General features: G+C 38.8%; 3 protein-coding genes across 3 annotated transcripts in view; 2 read left to right on the top strand and 1 right to left on the bottom strand.

Moving 5' to 3' along the window:
- The first annotated feature begins 4523 nt into the window (after positions 1-4523).
- The window catches only part of LOC139771458 (uncharacterized), a 65049-nt gene continuing 46942 nt past the window's right edge, over positions 4524-22630 (top strand). The window contains exon 1 of the mRNA XM_071704256.1: positions 4524-4849. The gene's annotated coding sequence lies outside the window, so the exon portion shown is untranslated. The remainder of the gene's footprint in view (positions 4850-22630) is intronic.
- Mrpl30 (mitochondrial ribosomal protein L30) lies at positions 6625-7954 on the top strand. Its single transcript, XM_071704246.1, has 4 exons — positions 6625-6744; positions 6912-7052; positions 7417-7543; positions 7619-7954. The coding sequence occupies exons 1-4, from the start codon at positions 6731-6733 to the stop codon at positions 7910-7912; spliced, it is 576 nt and encodes a 191-aa protein (XP_071560347.1). The 5' UTR covers positions 6625-6730; the 3' UTR covers positions 7913-7954.
- The window catches only part of Psgef (Protostome-specific GEF), a 33007-nt gene continuing 17954 nt past the window's right edge, over positions 7578-22630 (bottom strand). Inside the window, exons 5-16 of the mRNA XM_071704247.1 lie at positions 21965-22205; positions 19820-19874; positions 18392-18682; positions 17848-18174; positions 15515-15930; positions 14570-14782; positions 13926-14288; positions 13677-13791; positions 13070-13473; positions 12603-12824; positions 11683-12025; positions 7578-10770 (exon numbers count right to left, since the gene is read on the bottom strand). Of these exons, the coding sequence (XP_071560348.1) occupies positions 10489-10770; positions 11683-12025; positions 12603-12824; positions 13070-13473; positions 13677-13791; positions 13926-14288; positions 14570-14782; positions 15515-15930; positions 17848-18174; positions 18392-18682; positions 19820-19874; positions 21965-22205 (3272 nt within the window). The 3' untranslated portion in view covers positions 7578-10488. The remainder of the gene's footprint in view (positions 10771-11682; positions 12026-12602; positions 12825-13069; positions 13474-13676; positions 13792-13925; positions 14289-14569; positions 14783-15514; positions 15931-17847; positions 18175-18391; positions 18683-19819; positions 19875-21964; positions 22206-22630) is intronic.

Below are 22630 nucleotides of genomic sequence, written 5' to 3'. Positions count from 1 at the left end.
CTAACAATTTTGCTAGATACGAATCTGAAAATAATTTTGTTGCCCCATCAAAATAATTATAGTAGGTCGCTGAAGTATAGCGATAAAACTGTAAAAAATTTCGACATTTTAGCAATCAGTTTGAGTGTTCTACATAATTATTTTGATAGTACAAAATTATTTTCAGATCTGTATCTAGCTAAATTTTTAGATACTTCAGCAAAACCATTCTTTCGTGTAAGAATCGTAGAAAAATCCGCATATCAATTGAAAAACTCCACCGTCAAATACTCAAGATTTCTCGATATTTTGCTTGATAAATATTTTAATATAAAATTCTATATTTAAACATTTCTAATTTCACTTCTCACGTACGTATTAGTATATATAATACTCTGAATATTAGAGAATATCTCTCATTAAAATATTTTTAATTACACCAAGACGGAAACTGTAAACCGCCATGAATACGCGATGTATTACATTGTATACCGTCGCAAACGGCACGAAATGGATTGCAGGCTTCTGCCAACCACCGCCGGAGATTTATGGGCGCTTTAAAATGCTCGATGTTGTCGACCACATCGTTAGACCGGCGGCAAAAATCGATGCACCGGCTAAATATCCCCGTTAAAACACAAAGCGACGCATCCCTCGCTCTCGCGCGCGAAAAAGGAGCGTTGTCGGTGAAATATTTTTAATCCGTCTATAGTTCGTAAAGCCGGTATTTTGGTGCTATACACATGAATGTGTCAAACCTTCCACGACTTTCATATTCAATAAAAATAAATGTAGATACCCACGTTCCGAGAAACTTTTTTAGGCGAATTTGATTGGAATATATCAAACTACTGTGGTTTCTGCTAATACATAAATCTATAAATAATGAAAAAAAAAAAGAATTAGAAAATCTGAATATATTTCTTTGGAAGACTTTTTATGTTTTCTATGAAATTAACGTTTTGAAAACTTTTTATAACATTTACGCTATTAGAAATTTAGAAATTAAATCATTTCTAAACTTTGAAAACATCGGAATACAATTTTTTGTCGATCTGCGATATTTTTCGAATAAACATAATTTTTAATTAATAGTATATTGACATGTAACAAAGAGAATATGCATTATTTCAATTTATTCTTAAAATCACTTCAGCTCGTACAATTTATTTAATGTAATATTTTATACACGTCCAGCCAGAAATCGACCGACAAATTTATAATAAAAACAAAATGCTGTTTCGCCTGTCAACATATACCTAGATGTTAAATTAATTTTTATCTGAATAACAAACAAAAATTAGTTTTTGCGAAGCATTTATCACTCGAATTGTTAAAGTAAAAATAAAACATCAAATTATTATCGAACGATATATCGTCGATATAACAACGTGTTGGTCGCCAACCACGATCCTTGTAACAAACGGCGATAACAAGCGACAGTGTCATACGCTTATAATGTTGGGACTCCCCATTGAGAGGAAAAAAGATAGACAAAGAAATGGGAGAGTTCGATCCTCAGAGGAATCGTATAAGAAACCGTAATATCGCATCTCCAATATAGGAGAGATAAATAAAAATAAGTTACGCTTCGTTCCGGGACGGAAAAATATTTTACATTCTCGTACTTGGGTTAAAGTATTTTAGCAATCAAATAAGGAATTTTTACAGCAATATTCATAACTCGTGATGGCAAAGCGACCTTTTCACTTACCTTATGTATGTAAAAGACCGTAAAATAAAGGAGAAATATAAATTAAAAGTTACTTTTTCAGAAAAGGAAGAAAGAGAGAATGATATATATATGTGATGAGAAATTCTTTATACTCCCTGTGCATGAACTAAAGAGCTTCAGAATAGAACTGAAAATTTTTAAAGCAATATTATTGTAGTCGTATGACATCGAGGTTATCTTTTATTTGTGTAGCAGTGCAGAGAATTGGAATATTGTGACAGAGAGAGAAGATATATAGATAAGGCTTTTTTTTAAATGGCAATACTTTTTTTTGTATGTAGAAAAATAAAGAATTTTAAAAATAGCACAAACATTTAAAGCAAATAAAACAAGATGTGTAATAGTTCCAAGATGAGCATCACAAATTTATACACGTCGATACATTTGCTACAAAATGCTTGTATAAAAAAGAAAAGTAGTATTAATGTATATATAAATTTTCTGATATTTATAATATCATTTTGAATTATCATATATCTCGAATGATTTACTTCAGAATATTTCTATATCATCCTTAAAATTTTGTATCCCAATTTTAAATAAAAGATAAGGAGTGTATTGTCTTTTCTAAAAACTTACTCGTGTAATAAGACGAGACTAAATTGCTCTATAGATAAAAATGTTTCAGACATCGCAAAGAGCATTACAATTGCGAAAGAAGAAATTCGCACTTGCGGCTCTTTCGCGTATGGTGCACAGTTCGTTAAAAGATGTTGCGAAATGCAGATGCGCGCCCGTTTCTCACGCGCGCAAAGTTCCCTCGCTTTCCTCCTTTCTTCTTTGCTCCTATTTTTCGTGAGGGCCGCGAACCCCTTAGGCGTCCCATCGCCCCAGCGGAAATGAGTTTTCACGAGAAACTTTCGAACTCAAGTCGGACTTACCGCCGCGGGATATTTCGCATCTCCGTTTCCCAACGACCGAAGTTGTTTTTTCCCCCTTTTCGCGAATAACGGGATGGGCTGACGGCCGCGTCGTTGCTCCGCGAGTTTTCATCTGATTGGAATTACACGAGCCCCTCCTGAAAACACGTATGATAAAAACGATAAGAATCTCAAGTACTTTTACGTGAGCGAATAAAATTGCAAAAATAATTGTTGCATTTTTACGTGGCGTAATAATAATTTAAACCATGTAATCGTAATTTTTACGCTAACGATATAATAATAACAAAAACGGTAGTTCACAATTTCGTCGCAGGTGACGATCAAATAATTTTTATGCCCGAATGAGATCGCGACGCGTCGCGACGATTGGAATGATCGACATATATTTCTACCTGCAAACGCGGCGTAATGAGTAACAATTATAACCTAAAAATTATACCCAGTTTTCACACAAAAGCAGTGCAGCAATAATAATAACGGAACGCAACAGGCAACGCAAAAGTAATTGAAACTTTCCATTAATGATTTAAGTGAACGTAATGTAAGGATCGTCGCAAACAACCTAGACGAACGCGCACGAATAATAAATAGATTAACTCACCGGACGATGGTGCTCCTCGTCGACTGCTCCATTTCCGATCGACAATTGATCTCGCGTCGATCGACGACACTTCCGAGACACAAGCCACGCGCGTCGTCAATACGAGCAAAAGACGTAACGACGAGAAGTAACGGCTATCGTTTCGCACGGTGCTCCCGATCGACGAGGAATTCAGAGGAATTCGAAACGGCCAGCGGCAACTTCGTGCCGGCTCGCGGCTACGCGACTCGCCGAAGTCGCCGATACCGAGACACCGTCGACGACAACGAATCACGGTTCAATCGAGGCGTAAATCCACACCCTCCGCGACTCACGCCAATCTCACTCGTCTCAGTTTTCGAGGCACATCCGACATCCGACTCCGACGCGCTCTCAGTTCTCGCCCGCGCACGGAATTCGCTCGAAAAAATACGCAGGAGACGCGTCGCGCGGCTAACGTCAGGTGACACTACCGGAGTCAAAGCAGGAATCAACCGTTGGCGGCGAGTCGGAGCGCGACGCGGTAAATTAAACAATACGATTACCGACTCAGCTCAGTCCGGAAATTATTGTATCAAAAATCGTGAAATGTAATATGATACACCGATTCATTCTAATACCTATTAATCCGGCGATCGATATTGTTACGTGATCGCAGTGTAGTTAAAGTGTAAGTTGTAAGCAATCAAATGAGATATAAATTGTTACAATTTAAGCATCAAAATAACGTCGGTATTTTATACATTATTACGCGAGCCCTTCGCAATTATAGAAATCTTTAACTTCAATTTTGATCCAAGTCGTGCGCCCGTCTATCTCCCTTGGCTCACGTCTCGGCTCACGTAGTCGGCTAACTTCGCATTGTCGCGAGACGGCTCGGAGCCAAACGCCGCGGCTGGCCGCTCCGCGTTTCGCACCGTGTTTCTCCCATCGCGAACGGGTGTCGTTTTTCTCATTACGATCGAGCATCGAGAGAACGACCACGACGAGCGACCAGGCGTTGCCGCGAGGTGTTAATCGCCGCGGATCTTGTGATACGTAGCGATGTGTCGGTCCAACGAGGCGTCTTCGCCTTCGTCAAGACGGGTTATATCTCATTCGTCTCGTGCGAATCGCGCGGCGCGCGCCGATTATCGAGCATTCGCGAAATCGTTAAGGTTAAGAATAACCGCTACCGTCGATCCTCCAGATGCGTCCTTCCACGGACTTACGACTTGGGCTGGGGCTATACACTATGCGCGTTTTCGCGAATCCGATTCGCGAATCGTGCATTTGTATACCATGTGTGCTTAGCACGAATGGCATACAAATGCACGATTCGCGAATCCGATCCGCGAAAACGCGCATAGTGTAGCCCCAGCATTACGACGCGAACGAAGGCTCTGCGACTCGCGCATCGCATCGGCGCGAAGTTGCCGCGAAGTGCAATTCGAATTTCTCGCGACTCGAGCGTTTCAAATGTTCGGGATGTCGTCGGGAGTGCAATAACGTGCAAAGTGACGGGTGACGGGCGATCGTCGAACGCGCTCGCGAGTGTAATAACTCTTATATAGCTGCTGTTTTTTCCGCAGTTTGCAATCGACGTGACAGAGCGAGTGGCGGGACGTGGAGGACCAGGATCGGAATGCGGGAGGATCGGATTGCAGGGACAGCAGAGCTACATCGCAATTGGTGAGTACCTACATTCCGCCGTTAAATTTTTGCAACTGTTGATTTTGCTCGTTCGTCGACCCTCGCGACGATTTAAACGGCCGTAAAAACGTCACGGCCTTTTTCCGGCAATATTTTTTTCTTAGGCGTAAATTGCCCATCGACAATGCGCGGCTGAGCATCGGTTCAGCGATAATATAATTGGCGGCAATGGATGCTCGTTCGACGAGAAATCTATTAGGGAATATATAAATGCTAAATTCATGAATTCGGCGTCGATATTGATTTTTTCTGCCATGTCGAATTTTTATGGGCATTTTTAATAAATTTATAAGCCGACAAATCGTTTCTCTTTGTGTGCCGTTTGGTAAACTTAGTTTGGAATAAAATCGCAGCCGTTTCCATTATTTGTCGTTATCATATGCATGACCGACGATTTATTAATAGAGTGCATATTATTATATTGCACAATGAAGCGGAACGGGATGAAAATGAGGTAAAATTTGGAAAATAGCTTAATCGAGCGAGAATATGATGATTTAACTCTGCTTATATTAGATTAACTGTGTTTACTAATTTGCTACATTCATCATTTCACAAGGCCAAATTTTACCCTAATAATCGAAAAAACTAAAGATTTAAAATGAGAGAATATCATATTTTTTAAAAATTGAAAGAAAGATTAAATAAATACAAGAAAATATAGCAAAAAGAGAAAAAGAAAGAGAGAAGTTTACAGTGATTGCAGTATATGCTGACTATAGTGATTACAGAATTTTACAATAATTTTAAGCGATTGTAAATTTTTACAAGGAAGTTAAATATGTATACATAGGAAAGGGAAGAGGAGAAACCATTTCTATATATTCTAACTTATTTTTTATTATTTTTTCGAATTATTACGTGGAATTATTAATATTAATACATCAAATATTTTTTATGCGATGTATGTTGAAATATCTCTATATAACAATTTTTATATTAATATACATAACATATAACGTATAAAAAAATTGTTCTTTTATTATATTAGATTTTTGTGGCTAATTATACAGTTAGATATTTTATTTTATACTTTTATTAACTAAATTTGCTCCACAAAATCTTAAAATAAGATATAATAAATTCATTTCGGCCTTTCTTTCATAATCTTCGAATGAATGAGAATCTAAATCTAACATGAAGAAATTAAATATCACGCACAATAGTGCGAAAGAAAACCAGCGGCGAAAAATCTATTAGGTCGTGATCTTTTACATCATATATCCGATAGCGTTCGTCCTCGATAAAATGCGAGTCAAATTAGATTTCAGGTCACGGTTCTTTCTCTTGAAGTCTATCCGCATTCATTGATTATCGCTAAACAAGACGCTTATTTCTATCTCATATTCGGTTATTTTTCTACTTAATAATTTCTAACATATATATACATATACATATACATTCTCATATATAATTTTCTCATTTAAATGTTCAGATAAATTACTAACAATAAGTAACCCTGAATTAAATATTTTCGTTAAAATAAAAAATGGTTAAAACAAACGGGGCTAATAAAATTTCGATTTCGAGATTGATGATCGAATGCACATCTGACACATCTCGTATTGTTCACTTTAACATCATCAACAATTGTGTGGAAGTATCTTGTTATCTGGATGTCTGATGGGTTCTCTCTTCTCTGTAATTCTCTGGTTGGTAAAGTTGAATTCGTTAGGTTCTTCTTTCACTAGATGTTGCTCGTTCACAAAATTTCTGCACTGGCTTTCCTTTGATACGCACCAGCTGGCGCCACACAGCCACATAGCTGATAGCAGTCATATGCGTGAATTACCAAAAAACAGTCCACTTATTATATAAGTTGCATAATATTACTTCTAATAAATAAACGCGCGCGCAAAAATGGCAATGTATACGTAAGTAATCGGATAAATTTGAGATTAATGCAATTATTTAAGCTACGACATGACGATACAACGTTATTGACATTTACGTACTCTAAAAACAATTTAGCCCTAACCCAACTCTAACCTATACGTGTTACGTACACAGATTTATACTCAAGATTGTTTTAAACTTTTAGTTGCAACATGACAACTAAGTTGACTCGCGCACCCATTTTCTTGAATTTCGTACGTCATTTTATGAAACGGAGAGTTAAATGGAAAGATGCGCTGGGTAATCTCGAGGGAATGAAATTTGGAGCTATTAAGTATTTTCCAAGGTATGAGGTTATATTACATGGCATTTGTGTTTTAATCCTTTCGAAGCAGTTCCGCTGTTTATAAGTTACGAAAGAAACAATATATTTATTGCGAAGCACATTATAAATATTTTAACGTTGAATCATAATTCTTTACATTTCAAGCTCAAAATTAAAAAGAAAATTTTATTGTAAGTTTGAAACGATTCCTGACATATTTATGTAACTAAAAATAAACAGGGAAGACTCTTGGATTTTTAAATTCTGACAAATTGTTAAATACTCGATAAAATGTATTTTGAATTTCGAAAGGATTAAGGCAACTCGTGATTAGTGAACTCACAATTGTTACTCCTGGTTTGGGTACTCAACGACATATTTGTAGACATCCAGATTACGTTGATCCACCGATCGAGCCGAGCAAGGTGTTATTAGTAACGCGGGTAAAGCCTTTTGCGGGTAATCCTTGGTGGGAGAAAGAGATGCTCGAGCAATTAGGTTTCATAAATAAGGTAGCCAAAGTTGTAGGCGTATAAAGGCATAGAGTAGTGTTTGACAAATTCTTTATTCGCTTAATCGTCTTACAGAAACACGCAAATGCTCCAGTGATCGTAAAAAACACGCCAGAGATATGTGCCATGCTCTGGAAGGTGAAGCATCTGGTAAAGATCGTTCCCATAAAGTTACCCGACAAATTGCCAACCATGGACGATCTAAATGGCACATATTTACACGAGAATGGCACGTTTTATGTTATACCGAAAGTAGATTCTGCTCGCGAGGAAGCCGTGGAAAAGTTTGTGAACGATCCAAAGAAACTGAATCGCGATCTTATACAAGACAAACTGAGGTTTAAGTGGTTACAAGGACGTCTTATGTAATAGATATTGAATTCAATAATAAAAATAAATACTTATTAATAAGCGATTAATATAAATCTGTCAATGAAGGAACATCTTAAAATAATCCTTTGGTAATCCCCGGTGGGAATTCCTTTCCTGAGAAAAAACTTTCGAAATACCCTGTATAGTATCGTAAGGAAGAAATTCACGGTCAGTGTATGAAAAATAATATTTGTGTGAAAGATAGTAATTTTGCGCTTCAAGAGACACGAAGGAAACGGTTGAACAAATAATATAGTTTTATTTATATTTTGCATATGCGGTCAATCGACCAGTTTACAACCTACTAACAATAATGTTAAAATTTTAGTGTTTTTATTTAATTCTTAGTCTGTTTAAAGCGTCCCACATCCCCAGGTTGCATAACACTTTTTAATTGATTTCATTCTTAACTTTATTCCAAAATTTAATTCATGAAATATATATAATGCTGAAAATTAATGATAAATGAAGTGGCGGATGATGACTCTTTGCGACACATACTCGTTAAAGTAAATGTGATCGATGAGAGTAGACTCCAATTTTAAAATCTGCATACCCAGTGGATTTGGGACCTTTAGCAGGCGGGAGCAAAATCTAAAAGATGCCCTGCAATAAGATTTCATTATCTCAATCATGGATTTTCTGACTTCTAGTCAAAAAGTTCAAATATAAATGTTAGATTCCGATTTGCAATATATGTATGTATAATCTTACATTGAATTCAATTAGGATTAAATTCAGGACTCATCATTAGATCGTTATTGCACAATAATAACGGCTGTAGTGTAATAATAATATAAACTTAAATTTAATTTAATATTACTTTGATTTTTTTAAATTAAATTATTTTAATATTATTATTATTATATCACAGCCGCCCTCTCTCTCCCTCGGAATGATTCGTATATTTATCTCCTTGACATAAAATGGTCTCAACCTCGCGTAAAGATAGCTTGTTGCGGGACACCCAGTATAAGTGGAAGATAAATGCCGCTTTGGGTCAGTCGTGCGGACCTACTTAGATACAGTGTTCCAAAAAAAGAGTCGAAATTCAGAAGAAGATCTACACTTCGCCGATTCCAACTGCCCATGCCGCCGATCAGCTCGAACGATCCGGAAACGATTCGCTAGGCCGTGCTCAGAGGACATTTTCTGTCCTTGCGAGGTTTAGCAAGCGTACTAATAGCGCAGTTCTGAAACTGTACTCGACCGACTAATTCTGGAATTGTGTTTCCATTGCCACCGTTAAAGGACCAACTGCAACTTTTACTCCTTTGCGATACTAAGAAGTGAACTAGATTGGAACTGCAGTTAAACTAATGTCTCAGCTATTCGTATTCACTACTACCACTCTATGAAAACAACTTCGGCCTCTCGTACATGCTCGAGCGGAATTCAAAAAGTCTCGGTAAACGCGAATGTTTTTGGAAGTCCTAGTAACGGAGAGAGACAGTGATTGCCGTTTCTCTTTCGATTCCCTGTCCTCGCGATCTCTTTTTCTTTTTAATGTACAGTTTTCTGAGCGACGGTTTACTCGTGTGTCAAATCTTATCAATCTCTTACAGTGCAGTCATTTTAAAATGTAATTTGTAATCAATTCTAATCGTCCTCTATGCTATCACAGTAATCATATTATTACGTATAGCTTCCCCAGTATTAATATTACTAATACATTTTGATATATTAATAATTTTTTTCAAACTAGCACGATTTTACATGAATTTAATGCTATCTGGATAACCGTTAATGTTACGTTCTAATTCACAATTGAAATTTCGACGACGAATAATTATTGCGTAACGATTACGTTGCAAAATGTGATACCCCGATAGCCATGTTTTTTCGTGTGGAGCGACACGATCGCTCATACACTCGACAGCAACAAGTGTGACCCACGAGTAAAGCATCGCCCAACGGCGACTCCGATGAGTTTACGCGGAACTGGTTCGTCTCCGATTACGCAGTTTCCAGAAGCGCCTGTCTCTCGACGTGTGATGAATCGAGATTGTGTTCTGCGTCGACCTGGCGCCGCCCTTATCCGGCATGTACAGCCTCAGTAGTCGCGCTGCTCTCTCCTCCTGCGATCTGTCCGCTGCTTTCCCGCTCAGAAAGCTCAGTAGCTTCATGCTCCGTCTCTTTAGCCTTAGTCTATTCAGAAAATTTGTTTCACCGGCGCTGGACGGACTCGCCCTCCCATTCTGATCGTCGAACTCCTCCTCGAACCTCCTCGATCTCCTCAGCTGGTCGGATCTTCGGCTTCTAGGTCTTCTCCTGTCACTTTCGATAGAGTCTTCCCTCCGCATCGCTTCCCGCCTCTCCTTGGCGTTGCGGGAATTGGTCTCCTCCGCTCTTCTCGCGACGGCTTCCAACTCCCTCAGACGTTCGGAACTCCGGGAATTGGGCAAACCGGCCGTTCCCGGTGGCACATCCGCGTCCACGTCCGACAGCTTGCGGTGCAAATCGACGATTTTCCGGCGGAACTCCTCGTCCTCCTGACTCAGCTTGGCGAATACGCGGTCACGATTCTCCGCGTTCGCACCGACGCTCGACTTGGACGCCGTCTGAAACCGCTGTCACCACCATCCGACCTGGTGCTTGCCGCTGCCAGGCGAATCCTCCTCCTCCGGCAGCGGCTCCAGCGGCCTCCTACCCAGGAAGCAGCGCAGCGAACCCAGACTACCGCTGCCGCTCAACAACTGGTCCATACTCAGCTCCGGCAACGAGCAATCTTCATTCTCCGATTCCGGATCGACATCGTCCTCCACCGACAGATTTAGGCCGTAATTGTCCTCACCGATGGCACCGGCACCCACCGTGCCACCGCTGCTGCTGCAGCCGTTCGGGTTCGGCGGCGGCTAGGGAAGTCAGGCACAGCTCGGGCTAGTGATTCTTTGCAAAAAGAAAAACAGAAGGCAAGCGTCGTCATGCAGGCAAGCGTGCGAAGCTTATTCTATCCTGTTTTTATCGCTGCATTCCCGCGTCACACACGCCTATATCAAGGATGAAGAAATCCCCTGATTTAGGTACAGATGTCCGTGATTCGTATTCCATATTCAGTGCTAGGTGCGGTTATCTGATTTTGTGGTTTTATCTACTTCAAATAAGGCAGTCGCATTTAGCGAAAAATCTGGGAAATAAATGTGACCTGCGATCCTCGGAACAATACTGTCGCAAAGATTTCGTCGAATTATCGTGTACATTGCATTTTGTACATTAAACTCCATTACAAACCATTTTCAAAATAAATGCGATTGCAATTTTTAATGTAGAGTGCAATTCAAATGAGTTAATGCTTCAGAACTAGATGTTATTTTCAAGCAAGCTTATATGAAAGTATTGATACGTATCAAGTGATCATTATTTGTTTATACAGTGCGGTGTAGACGATAATTTATAATGCATATTGTAACAAACAATTTTTATCGAAAACTCACGTATTATTTAGCTTAGAAATATTTATAAATCATATTGCACCAAATTATTTTAAAAACTTAAACTGATTTCTTTTCTTTCTAAATAAAGAATTTATTTCTAAGCTTTAGATTTATATTTAAAAAATATGGAGCATATGATGGCTCATTATAGTCTTTTAATACATAATCTCCATTTCATAAAATATGTGTTAAGATTTGGAAATAGATTTGTCAATCTTAATCACTTGATACGCGATAAAATCCTTCATAATATATTGGGACTTGGTTTACTGTGCTTCTAAGCTATCGCTTTTGGATATTAGTATCATGTATTGTAGTTACAAACATTATTACCGAATTGGCGGTGAAACTTTCGTCGTCCGGTCCGCCGGAGGTTGGCGTGCCCCATATATCGTCGCCGGAAGTCGCCCCGGACGTGGTACCTTCCTCGTCGTTTGGATCCAACGAGAACTCGGTTCGCTCCGGAGGTACCGGCGGTTGAAGAAGATAACCGCCGACACCTTCGCTGAGCTGCTCCAGCAAAACCATCTTGCTGACGACGTAGCTGCTCGCTCGGGCAGTCCACGCTCTCAAGCCGGATGGCGGCGATTCCGAGTCCCGGTTATCGTCGTCCCCTTGCTCATCCAACTCGTCGTCTTGATCCAGGCTACTCATCGTACCAAAACGTCTCAAAGCTCTGCGCGAGAACAGTCGTTATAAACGTGAAAAATATCGAAAAGTCGCTTTCAATTAAATCTTGTTAAAGAGCCAAGTGAATGAAAATGTGGGCATCTTACAATTTCAAGGCTATCGATTTTTAAGAATTTAAATAATCAATAAATGATGAGTAATCATAATGTAATAATATAGAAGACGACCAATTTTTCGAGCAATGAAGAATGTTGGAAAATATTTATTTATAAAAAACTAGTGTTTATTATTATAAAGGATGTTAGAAAATATTTATTTATAATAAACTCGTGTTTATTAATCAACCGAAATTGACACGCTAACATCCTTTATTGCTAAAAAAATATTAGCTTATGCTTTGATCGAGCGTGAATAAGTTCTTTATTAGTAATCATAATGGTTTCATCGAATTTAAACGTTGGTTGAATGTCGAGTTGAATGTATAGGATTAAACAAGTTTGTTTTTTATTCTGTTTCTCTTGCCTTCAATAGCTGAAGAGGCAAATCTTGATATCGATGTTTCTGACAATTATAAATTAATTTGGCAAATAATTATTCTGATAATTAATTATAATTTATCGTACCTGTAAGGGGGTTCTCCGTCACAATCGAGGTCGTCCTCGCTGCCGTCCTCGGTGTTACCATCCGCAGGCGTGTAACTAGGACTGTTACGTCCTGGGCTATCGTGCAGTCCATTTCGCAGTCTGTGCCTCGTGCAGAAATCGGGGGTCGGTGGAAGAACCGAGATCTTTGGTGGCAACGGGGAAAACGGGTCCCTTTGCAACGGCGGCGTAGGACAACCCGATCTGTAATGCGCGATTACAGCCGGCTGTTATAATCGCTTAACAAAATTAACAGCAATTTTTAGATCCTGTATTTTATCACTCAAAAAACATTTTCGGCCTAGCTTGCATTTACAAAAGATACAGAATAGTCATAGAATGGATTAAAAATGAAGAACTTTTTGGAATATCAAAAAGATTTAAAAAAGATATAAAATATTTGAGTATTTAATAAATATTCGAATTTGATTGCGCGTCAAAATTAGCACCTATGACATCTCCGGCAAATGCTGATGGAGCCCGTGGAGTTCTCCTTCGTGGACACGTGACTGCCGTTTTTCCGCGTCATACTGTTCGATTTCACAGTACTTAAACTTGCGCTCGACGCGGTGCTCTGTTGCTCCACGTCGGAATTCGCCGTGGTGACCTCCTCCGTCGCGGTGTCCTGGCTGGTCGACCGGCTATTGCTCTCTCGGGGGGTTCTGGCCGCCAATTCCTCGGCTGTCCATTCCTCGAACGAACTCTCGTGATCCGGAGGAGGGATCTGGTGCGAATTGCGCACCCATTGAGCTAGGTGATTGTTCTCCCGAGAGTTCTTCAAGATCGTCTCTAGGCTCTCGCCGGAGTGAGACTCCTTCTCCTCCTCGTTAGGTTGCCGAGGTTCTCTCGTGATCTGTTATATATAGACGTCAATTTCGGAATTTTGGAAAAAAAATTGACGCTTGAATCCAAGATGATTTTAGTTTCTAATTTAATCTCGTTTCTTCATCTTGTTTTTTTTTGCGATATTACGTGGATAATAATTTTTTTCCAAAAATATACGGTATATCAGGCTAGTTTTGAATGATATCACAACTGTCGTCATTTTTCACTGACCTGCGAACTTTCCATGCATTCTCTAGTCGCAGCGAAATTGTTGCCGGCAACTGGACTCTCTTCGGGGCTGTCCTGATCCGACGAGCCCAAGCCACAGCCTGTATTCACATAGATGCTAAAACGCAATGAAAATGGATGCTCATGAATACTACTCGGTCTATCCGCGCGGTTCTTCGCTTACACCTCGATTCCCGACAAAATATTCCGCGAGGCGCACACGCGTACTTTCGCGCCGAGCCCGCCACTCACATTTGCCGTTGAAGAAGATTGTGCCAGACGGCCTTGAGCTCCGGGGTGGGCGCTCGAAGAATGAGAACGCGTCTTCGGGGTCGACTGTGCGGGCTGCAACCGCCGCTGTTTATCGTCTCGGCGTGACCGTTGTCCACGCTGCCGTTCGGGTGTATGGCGACCTGCAGTCGAAACTCCGTCGGTCTCTTTCGCACGGTGAAGCATGCCTCGGCGATGCTGGATAATCGCAAAGGTTCTTCGGTGACGAAGAGCACGCGGTCTCGCGATACCCGGGCGAACACTAGAAGATCAGTCAACAGCAGTGCCCAGGACGGTTGCAGACGCGCTCGACCTTCGACCTTAGCGAGAGCTCCGCCGAAAAGCCTAAAAACGATGGATTCGAATATGGCTAATTTTAAATGGCTGGTGATCGCGCAAGTTATTACATTTTCCGATTTAATTTTACAGAATCTCAAAAGCGAAATAAATAAATAATAATCGACAAATCGATATTTATCATAAATTTTTATTTTTTACGAAAATACAAACAAAATATGAGTCATTGAAAATTTAATTTACTGAAATTTCGTTTTAAATGAAGTCATATATATATAACATTGTTCACGAAATTCTCAAGAAGTTAAAAAAACCACTATAAAACTTACCATCGTCTTCCCGGCATCGCTAAGGTAAACGGCTTGCATCTCGCGAATACCAATCGAGATTCTACTTCCTGTAAACTTAATAGGGGCCTTCCGGTGTCTCGCGGTGGTTCCATGACACCCGCGTTAGCTGTAGCTTCTCTATAACCCTGGGCCAAGTCCCTCGCTTGTTGGCAATTTCGCGGTAACGCCTGGCCCAACAATTTCGTCATCTCTCTGCAAGCATGAATTTTCTACAAAAACAGTACGGTTTTCTCTTTTTCGGTGCTACAAACGTCGTGAGAAATTACTTTATATTTACATTAAGGATTATTCTTTGTAGTTTTCTTAATTTTAATACAAACTATTCAAGTTTTTCAACTTGAAAGAGAGAATATGAGGTTTTAAATAAGACACAGTGTCACAAAATTTACAAAAAAACTACAAGTTACAGTATATTAAAATATTACTTAAACCTTAAATCAATAATCCTTTAGTAATATTTATCATTAAGTATATTAAGTATAGAGATACATAGATCTTTATTGCATTGCAAGGGCATGCTTGAAAATCGAGAATTATTAAAAATACGAAAGTTTTTATCATGATAACAAGATTAACAAATTAATAGAAGGCGATACGAGTTTATAACAAGATTACAAATACCACCAATTATAAATGTTATTAATTGTTCATCTTTCAGTTGAAACATAACTACAATTGTAACAGTACTAAGAAACAAAGAAGTTTTAAATAAAATAAAATAAAAGTAGCTCGTTGCGATTGAATAAATTTTCTTGATTTTTTAACTTTTTTGTATTGACAATACTGACTTCGTCAGAAATACATGTGTATCACTGTTTAATTACTGCGTTTTAATTTAGCCGAGCTTTGTCTCGTATCAAGATATGATTATTACCAAATAAAAATGATTGACAAGCGAATTAGAACTTTTTATGAAGGGTCAACCTGTAGTGTTCTAAGGGTAGAAGCAACACCCCGGTGAGATCGGGGCGCCGTTTATGCGGCACAGCGGGCTCGCAGACCAGCTTGGCGAAGGCCGCGTTCCGTCTGAGAGCGACCAGCAGGCAGCAGGCACGTTGTAGGCCACTGAGGTATCTTCGGTAGGCAGCTGTGATTTTAGGAACTCTACAGAGATAGCTGTCGGCACCGCCGCCTTCGTCCCTGATTTCTTCGGACAATTTGAGCAGGTCGTCCAAGTTTTGGAAAAGGATTAGATAGTCCGCCGCCGACAGGACATCGCGTCGCTCGAGCAGCGGGACCATAAAGCGCGTGTGGCCGCCCTTCAGGACACCCCAGTACCTGGTCTCACGTACAGTTAACTCCTCCTCGGGTGACGCGTCAGGCGCCAGGTTCGGAAAGACCTGTTTGAACGAGTCGCGAAAAGATTTTTGACCACTTTTCACAGGGAATCAAAATAGACGCATATTTTAATATTTTGGGAATTTTCGCGTTTCGTCATTTTGAGAGACAAAGCTCGTAATTTATATTTATGTAAAGATAGAAGACTGTGACACTTATTAATGATTGCATAACATAATACTTAAGTGAGATTCTTTAATCAATAGTGTATATTATAGAACGGACAATAATTAAACATAAAGATAAAAATAATTTTTAATAATAATATTGAAGAGTACCTACTTGAAATAATGTAAAAAAATATGTGATTTTTTAAATTTTGCCCTATATGTATATAATTTGACATGAAATAATGTGAACAGGCTTTAAGAATTTTTGTGTCGATAATGAGACAAGAAATACTTTGCTGTACAATGAATAAGAAATTAATTTTCACAATGATAAGTAAGTTAAAATGATTTGGTGATCAAACTTATTAGAATATGTGATGATTTAAAATCGCAGGATGAGGGTGGCAGGGATGTAATAAATAAACAGAACACATGGTTGGAAACAAAACTTGTTGGCAACAAAAAAGAGCAACCTGATCAAGGTACAAAACATAACCGCATCATAACTTAAACGGCATCCCTCACGTGAAAGATGCGCGCGCTATACACTATACGTTCCGCTACAAGTAAAGTACAAAGAAAGTAAAGAGAAGAAAAAAACAATGTACACAGAGGTGTGTGACGCTCTTCGCACTCTTCTTGTGACGAAAACGAAAAAAAAATAAGCTCTTAACGCACGCTGATGACGCGTCTAACAAATTCGCATATTCCCGCTATAATGATAGTTCCTCATAAAAATATAAAATTTCTCGACCTAAATACTATAATTTAGCATTAGATTTTGGCGCGTTTTTGATTTACAAGTGTCTTCGAAAAGTAACAGTAAACGAGTCAAAATTTTACAAAGCGGTTGACTATACATTTGCCAGATACCGCGATCTCCAGAGTATTAATAGCAATCATAAAAGCGAGTTTGCAGAATTAGATCTTGCAGTGCATCGTATCACTCGAGCTGTGTTAATTTCTCACACATCTTTCTGATTGTTTGAAATAAGATTTACTGCAACGATACTCATGCTAAAAAAGTGTATCATCAGACACGTTTGCAAGTTTATATGTTTCGTAAAGTAGCATTAACACTTAGAGACGACGCAATTCAGCATATCGATAGCAATTAAAAAAATATAATTTTTTTTCTACGATGTTGAGAATAATTGAACAACATATCCCGCCTATGGAGATTGTCTTTTCATGTTGCAATTAAATATTCGACGCATTTCTGTGCCCGATCGATTATTTTATTAGAATGGGAGCTTCTTTAACACACACTTTCAATCTTCAATTAATCTACGATCCACGTAATTATGCTTCAATGGCGAACATAAATTTTAGTGACACTCTAGTAGCGGTATTCTCTATTCTATAGTATATTAACTATATTTGTCGGTATCTTAAATCATCAGATAGTATCGCTTGTGATAACTACTAACAATTGATCATAGTGATTTTATATGATTGTTTCGGATCGAGTGATTTACTTTTTACTTATAGATATATTTTAACTGATTTTAAAATATCCTTCATGGAATATGTTTAAATTATGAGTAATTATAAAATTAGCAATATTCTCAGGAATCAAACTTTAAAGATGCAAATACTTTGTCGGAAAGAAAATCCGAGATACATTTAAATCCTACAGGAGAATGGAGAGTTTTGTATCTCGAATAACTGACAGCGTCATCACGCCATCAATTTTCATATCATTATCGTTATTTCACGCGATATTTCTTCGTAATCAAGATACCGATAAATATGTAACTATCAATACCGCTACACAAGTAACGTTCACACGAGGACGCCCGTACCGACCTCGGCGCTGAACGTGACCGTATGCTGGACCGGTACGTTGGGACCGGCGGCGACGGAGGTGGGCTGAAGAGTGGCGTTCACTGAGCTAGGCCTGTGGGTACTGGACGATTGAGCACCTCCTTTACGATACACCTCCAGCACCAGCTGATCCGTGGCGGCCTGGATAAGGCCCAGAATTTCATCTCGTGGTCTCGTCACGACGTTCGTCGTCTCCACGAAGACTACGTGATCACCCGGCCGTAAGCCGGAACGATCCGCCGGACTTCCCGGATCCACGCGTTCTACTCGCGGTGGCCTGCCCCACGACAACGAAAATCCCCATGGGATCTGACAAATGGACGATAAAACATTCGGTCAGCAAAGTTAATTAAGCACCGATAGACATGTCAGTAGAGCAAATATTAAATTGGCTTTAATCACGTTTCTTTTCATTGCACATTATATGTGAATGTGCTATAATCTCGTCCGTGTAGAAAGGAAAAGTGTATAATTTGGCAATTTCTCGTCTACTCGCGTTTTAATTTAAAACTGCTGTAAAACACACCTGATTGGCCTGATTGAGCGAGGTTTGCCTTATCAGCCTTCTCGTGATAGTACAGGGCGTTCTGCCGCCTTTCGCGGTAAAACCCGGGTGCAGAGGCAGGCCTGTCAACGGATCGACTGGCTCTAGCTCCAGATGCCTCAAGTACATCAAATCGCCCGTCCCTGAGTTGTTATTATCTAACTCGCCATCCTTGGATAATGGCGGCGACACGACGCAGTCTTGAGGTACACCCGCGAAAGGGGTGCTCGTATTTCGGACGGATCCGGCTTCCAGAGGATGCCATGTCGCTTCCTGCAAGGCGTTTTTTTGCTTTTAATTCTCCCGATCAAAAAACGCGGCGCATGTAAAATGTACTTTCTATTCTATCTTTGAATTTAATTTAGTTGGAGATTGAAGTAAGGCGAATATTAAAAATTTTTTAAATCGCGTAATAATTGGAAATTGGAAATTGTGCTCTGTTAAATTTTCGTTTAAAAAATGGATTTTAGATTACTAGATATATCGACAGATTAAGATAATTCAAGGCTTAGCGAAAAATTTAAGTTAATTATTGAGACGGTCTCTTTTTTTAAAATAAATACAATTGTGATAGAAATTTCGTAATAATGATTTAGCAATGGTTCCTATCGCTATGTCAAAATATGAAAAGCAATATTACAAGTAACTGAATGTTTGTTCTAAACCGAATGTATGTAGAATATCATTTCAATGATCCATCAGTATCAGATAATGCTATAGTGTTCAGAGCGAATAATCTGTTTAACATGAAAGAACATTTTGAATCATTGATAGGTATCGTGCCATAACCATTGTACTTTAATGTCCGAACTAGAAAGATTAGATTACGAATTTTATATGGAGCGAGAAAAACACTAATTTTTCAAAATCTGTTTAACTATCTACACATGTTTTATTAGCCTATTATTGCATAATATATTTGTACTATACTTTCAAGAATTAATATAATAGCCAACGATAGGAAATATTTCAATGGAGTATCTTAAATAACTACTCAAAGTTTCTTCATTTACTTTTTCTTTGTAAGGTTTCAATGATTTATAGGAAAAAACTTTCTAGACTTTCCACTACAATATTCAAAGCTTAATATAGCAGCAAACTTTAGTAGACGTCTAGACGCATTCGGTGGTGCAATATACTTGAAATAAATCGGCAGCAGACGTCTGAATCAAGGGTCTTTCGAGTGAATACTTAATGTTTCGATATACTTACACTTCTCCTCTAGGGGAACGTGAGCTTTTTAATAATTTATAGCAAGAAACTTTTTGGAGACACCTCCAGAATTAATATAGCAAGAAACTTTAGTAGATGTACTTCATGATGTACGATGTACACTCGAAAAGCGAATCGAGAGCGGATGTCTCTCGATCGAACATCTCGAATATATACTCGAATTTCCGTGATATTTACCTTATCCTGGGACAGAGGCAGAGGAAGAGTCATACAGCCCAGCAACTCGCTACGTCTGAAACAGGCGGAAAGGGAAACACGCATAAATTCCCGTCGTCCGGCTTAAAGCCGCAAAATACGTGGACAAGCTCGTGTAGACACATATGCTGTATACAAGTGTAGTCTATCCGCGAGGAGCATGGTGTATATACAGCGTGACCGTGTAATGTCTCGCGCACTGTATGTGAATAAAGAAGGAAGGAGGGTGAAAAAGGGGGGTGAGAAATGCACGTGGTGAGCGTGGTGCGCATGATCCGGGGGAATCGATTCCCCTCCTACCGCAAAAGAGGAAATCCTCGGACACCCCCAGAAATTACAATAGTTTAGATATTCGGACGGACCATCGACCGAGAAGACACGCGGTTCGGAATTGCGTAATTTTCTGCATTGCTGAAAATCTTTCAATTCTTAATCTATTAAAAAGTATATCGAAACACGGAATACAGAAACGCGTCTTATAAAAACTCAAGAAGTTTCCTAAACAAGATTTTGCTTATATCAAAAATGCTGAATAAGACATTTTGCAACTTAATAAAATGCAAAACTGTCGGGATAAAAAGTTTCAATTTCGGCATTTATATAACATAAGCGTTTTTCTGAAAAATCTCCATATATAAAAATATTTGAATTGCAAAATGCATTGCAATGCAAATTGCACGAAAGAACTTGCCTGTAAAACAATTATTAGAATAAATATTTTTGCAATTGTGATTAATTCAAGCTAAAATGATTCAAATGGCATATTCTGGAGGGTTTGGAGAGTGTATTGTTTTCGCGAAAACGAAACTTCTTTTGAACGGCATTTTCCCAATATGAGAAATTCTCAGAACAGCTTAAAATTAGGTTGATTGCTTCGATTGAGCAATCCGAAGAATAAACAAATCAAGGCCGAGACGGCGAAAGAAAAGGGATCGATTGAACATCGAACGAAAAGAAACTTTTCTTGCGAAGTATACTATGGGTGCGCGTTCGCGGAGCGTACTATTATAGCGTCATTCTATCCTTGTTTTACAACTAACGAACGATAAAGATATATCGACGTGCACGCGTAAAAATAAACGCAGCAATAGATGAACGATCAGCCAATACGTATAAGAAAATAAGCGAATTTATACAGAGATGCACGAGTAATATAGAAAAGATATAAGTATACAAGGCAGATAAATTCGTTGCTCCACTAACATAAATTCGATGGACTACTTGTGGCTCTCGTGCAGTGCAGTTCGTGCCTACTTTACGAATTTCACGGGATTTTCCCACGCCATACTGCCCCGGTGTACCTCGAGAGATCGCTATCTCGTACACGGTACGAGATATCACGTGCTTGTTGAGCCTCCTAAGTTAACGACGTATCGTTTACGAGGCTTTATCAGAACGAATTAAATCGCGCCGGCTGACTCGCCGACCGAGGTTAATTTCCCCCTGCTCTGACTGTTACGAAACAAGTGAAATAGCTCAAGCCTTATCGCGGCAATCTGTTTTGCAACCGCAAACACGTTTCAGAATTCGTGCTGAGTTTGCTCTATTATTCTTGGCTTTTTATTATCTTCAAAGAAATTATATTGTATAAAAATATTACGCAAAATATATTTGTCTCTACACAATTAAAAATTAGCAATGTAAAATTTTATAATAACAATTAACAATTTATTAAAAAGTAATTAATGTAAAATTGATCTACGGAAATGGATCTAATCCATTTCTTTAAAAGAGCTCACGAGAAAATTTATTTTAATTTAATTTTCTTTAAGTCAAAATCTATATTCTCGAATTATTCAAAAAGTGGATTAGATTACTTTTATATCTAATTTCTTCAATCTCCCTTTTGATAGCTTTTTAATTAATCATGCATTAAACATGCCACGGGCTGTCTCTCACGTACGGATTTCCTGAGAAAATCATAATTAATCTTCACAAAGCAGAGGCACTTGTGTTAATAAATAAATTTCCAGAGAACGAGACGTCAGATTCGTATGAAACTTTAGCACAGCCTCTCAAGATTTACGGACTTAATTTCATGTCAGTATCTTCTTGCATCTTAGTATCGAAAGCCCTCTCCTCCAGTCCTCTTTCTCTTTCTCTCTAGTTTCCGCGGAGCATGCTCACCTCGCACGGCGATCCCGGTGCCAGACGGCGATGTCCAGGGACGTGGGCCTGTGACCGGTACAGTGACTATTGTATGCCGGACAAGGGAGTATAAGGGTCTCGCGAAACACCGGATTCGGCGTAGCGCGGTGAACTGCGGTCCTCTTGACGACTCCCTCGCCGCTGGTGTTCTTTAGACTCGCTTTGACGTACGCGTGCACCGGTCCTTCGTACGCCCGCCTCAGATCCTTACACCTTATTACTGCGAGAATAAAAATATAAAAGAATGAAATATATATGTATAGATATATGCTTCGTTGTATTATATTATTCGTTTTAGAAATTTTATTTTATTTAAAAATATATAAATAACTGCATGCAAACTTATATAAATTTTTGTTTCAAAAAATTTCACTGCAGTCAGTATATGAAAATAGAACGATGATGATTATGAAAAGTAATAAGCCTATATTTACCTATCTTTTCAAAAAAATAAGGATCTTGAAATAATATTTTCTCTCTCTTTAAATGAATTAATCCCGAAATGTAATAAACGTAGTAAAAAATAATTAGTGAGTAATTATAAATACTAGTAAAAAGTAAAAGTTACCAAATAAATTCTGAACGTAATAGAATATTTTAGCGAACGTAATAGAAGACTTCTTCTTTAATAATTAAAGGCGAAGG

This window comes from Temnothorax nylanderi, unplaced genomic scaffold (assembly GCF_030848795.1).
Source record: "Temnothorax nylanderi isolate EJ_2023f unplaced genomic scaffold, tnyl_v1.0 TNYL_tig0039_pilon, whole genome shotgun sequence".
NCBI classification, from domain to species: domain Eukaryota; kingdom Metazoa; phylum Arthropoda; class Insecta; order Hymenoptera; family Formicidae; genus Temnothorax; species Temnothorax nylanderi.
This window is presented reverse-complemented; position numbering and strand designations above follow the sequence as displayed.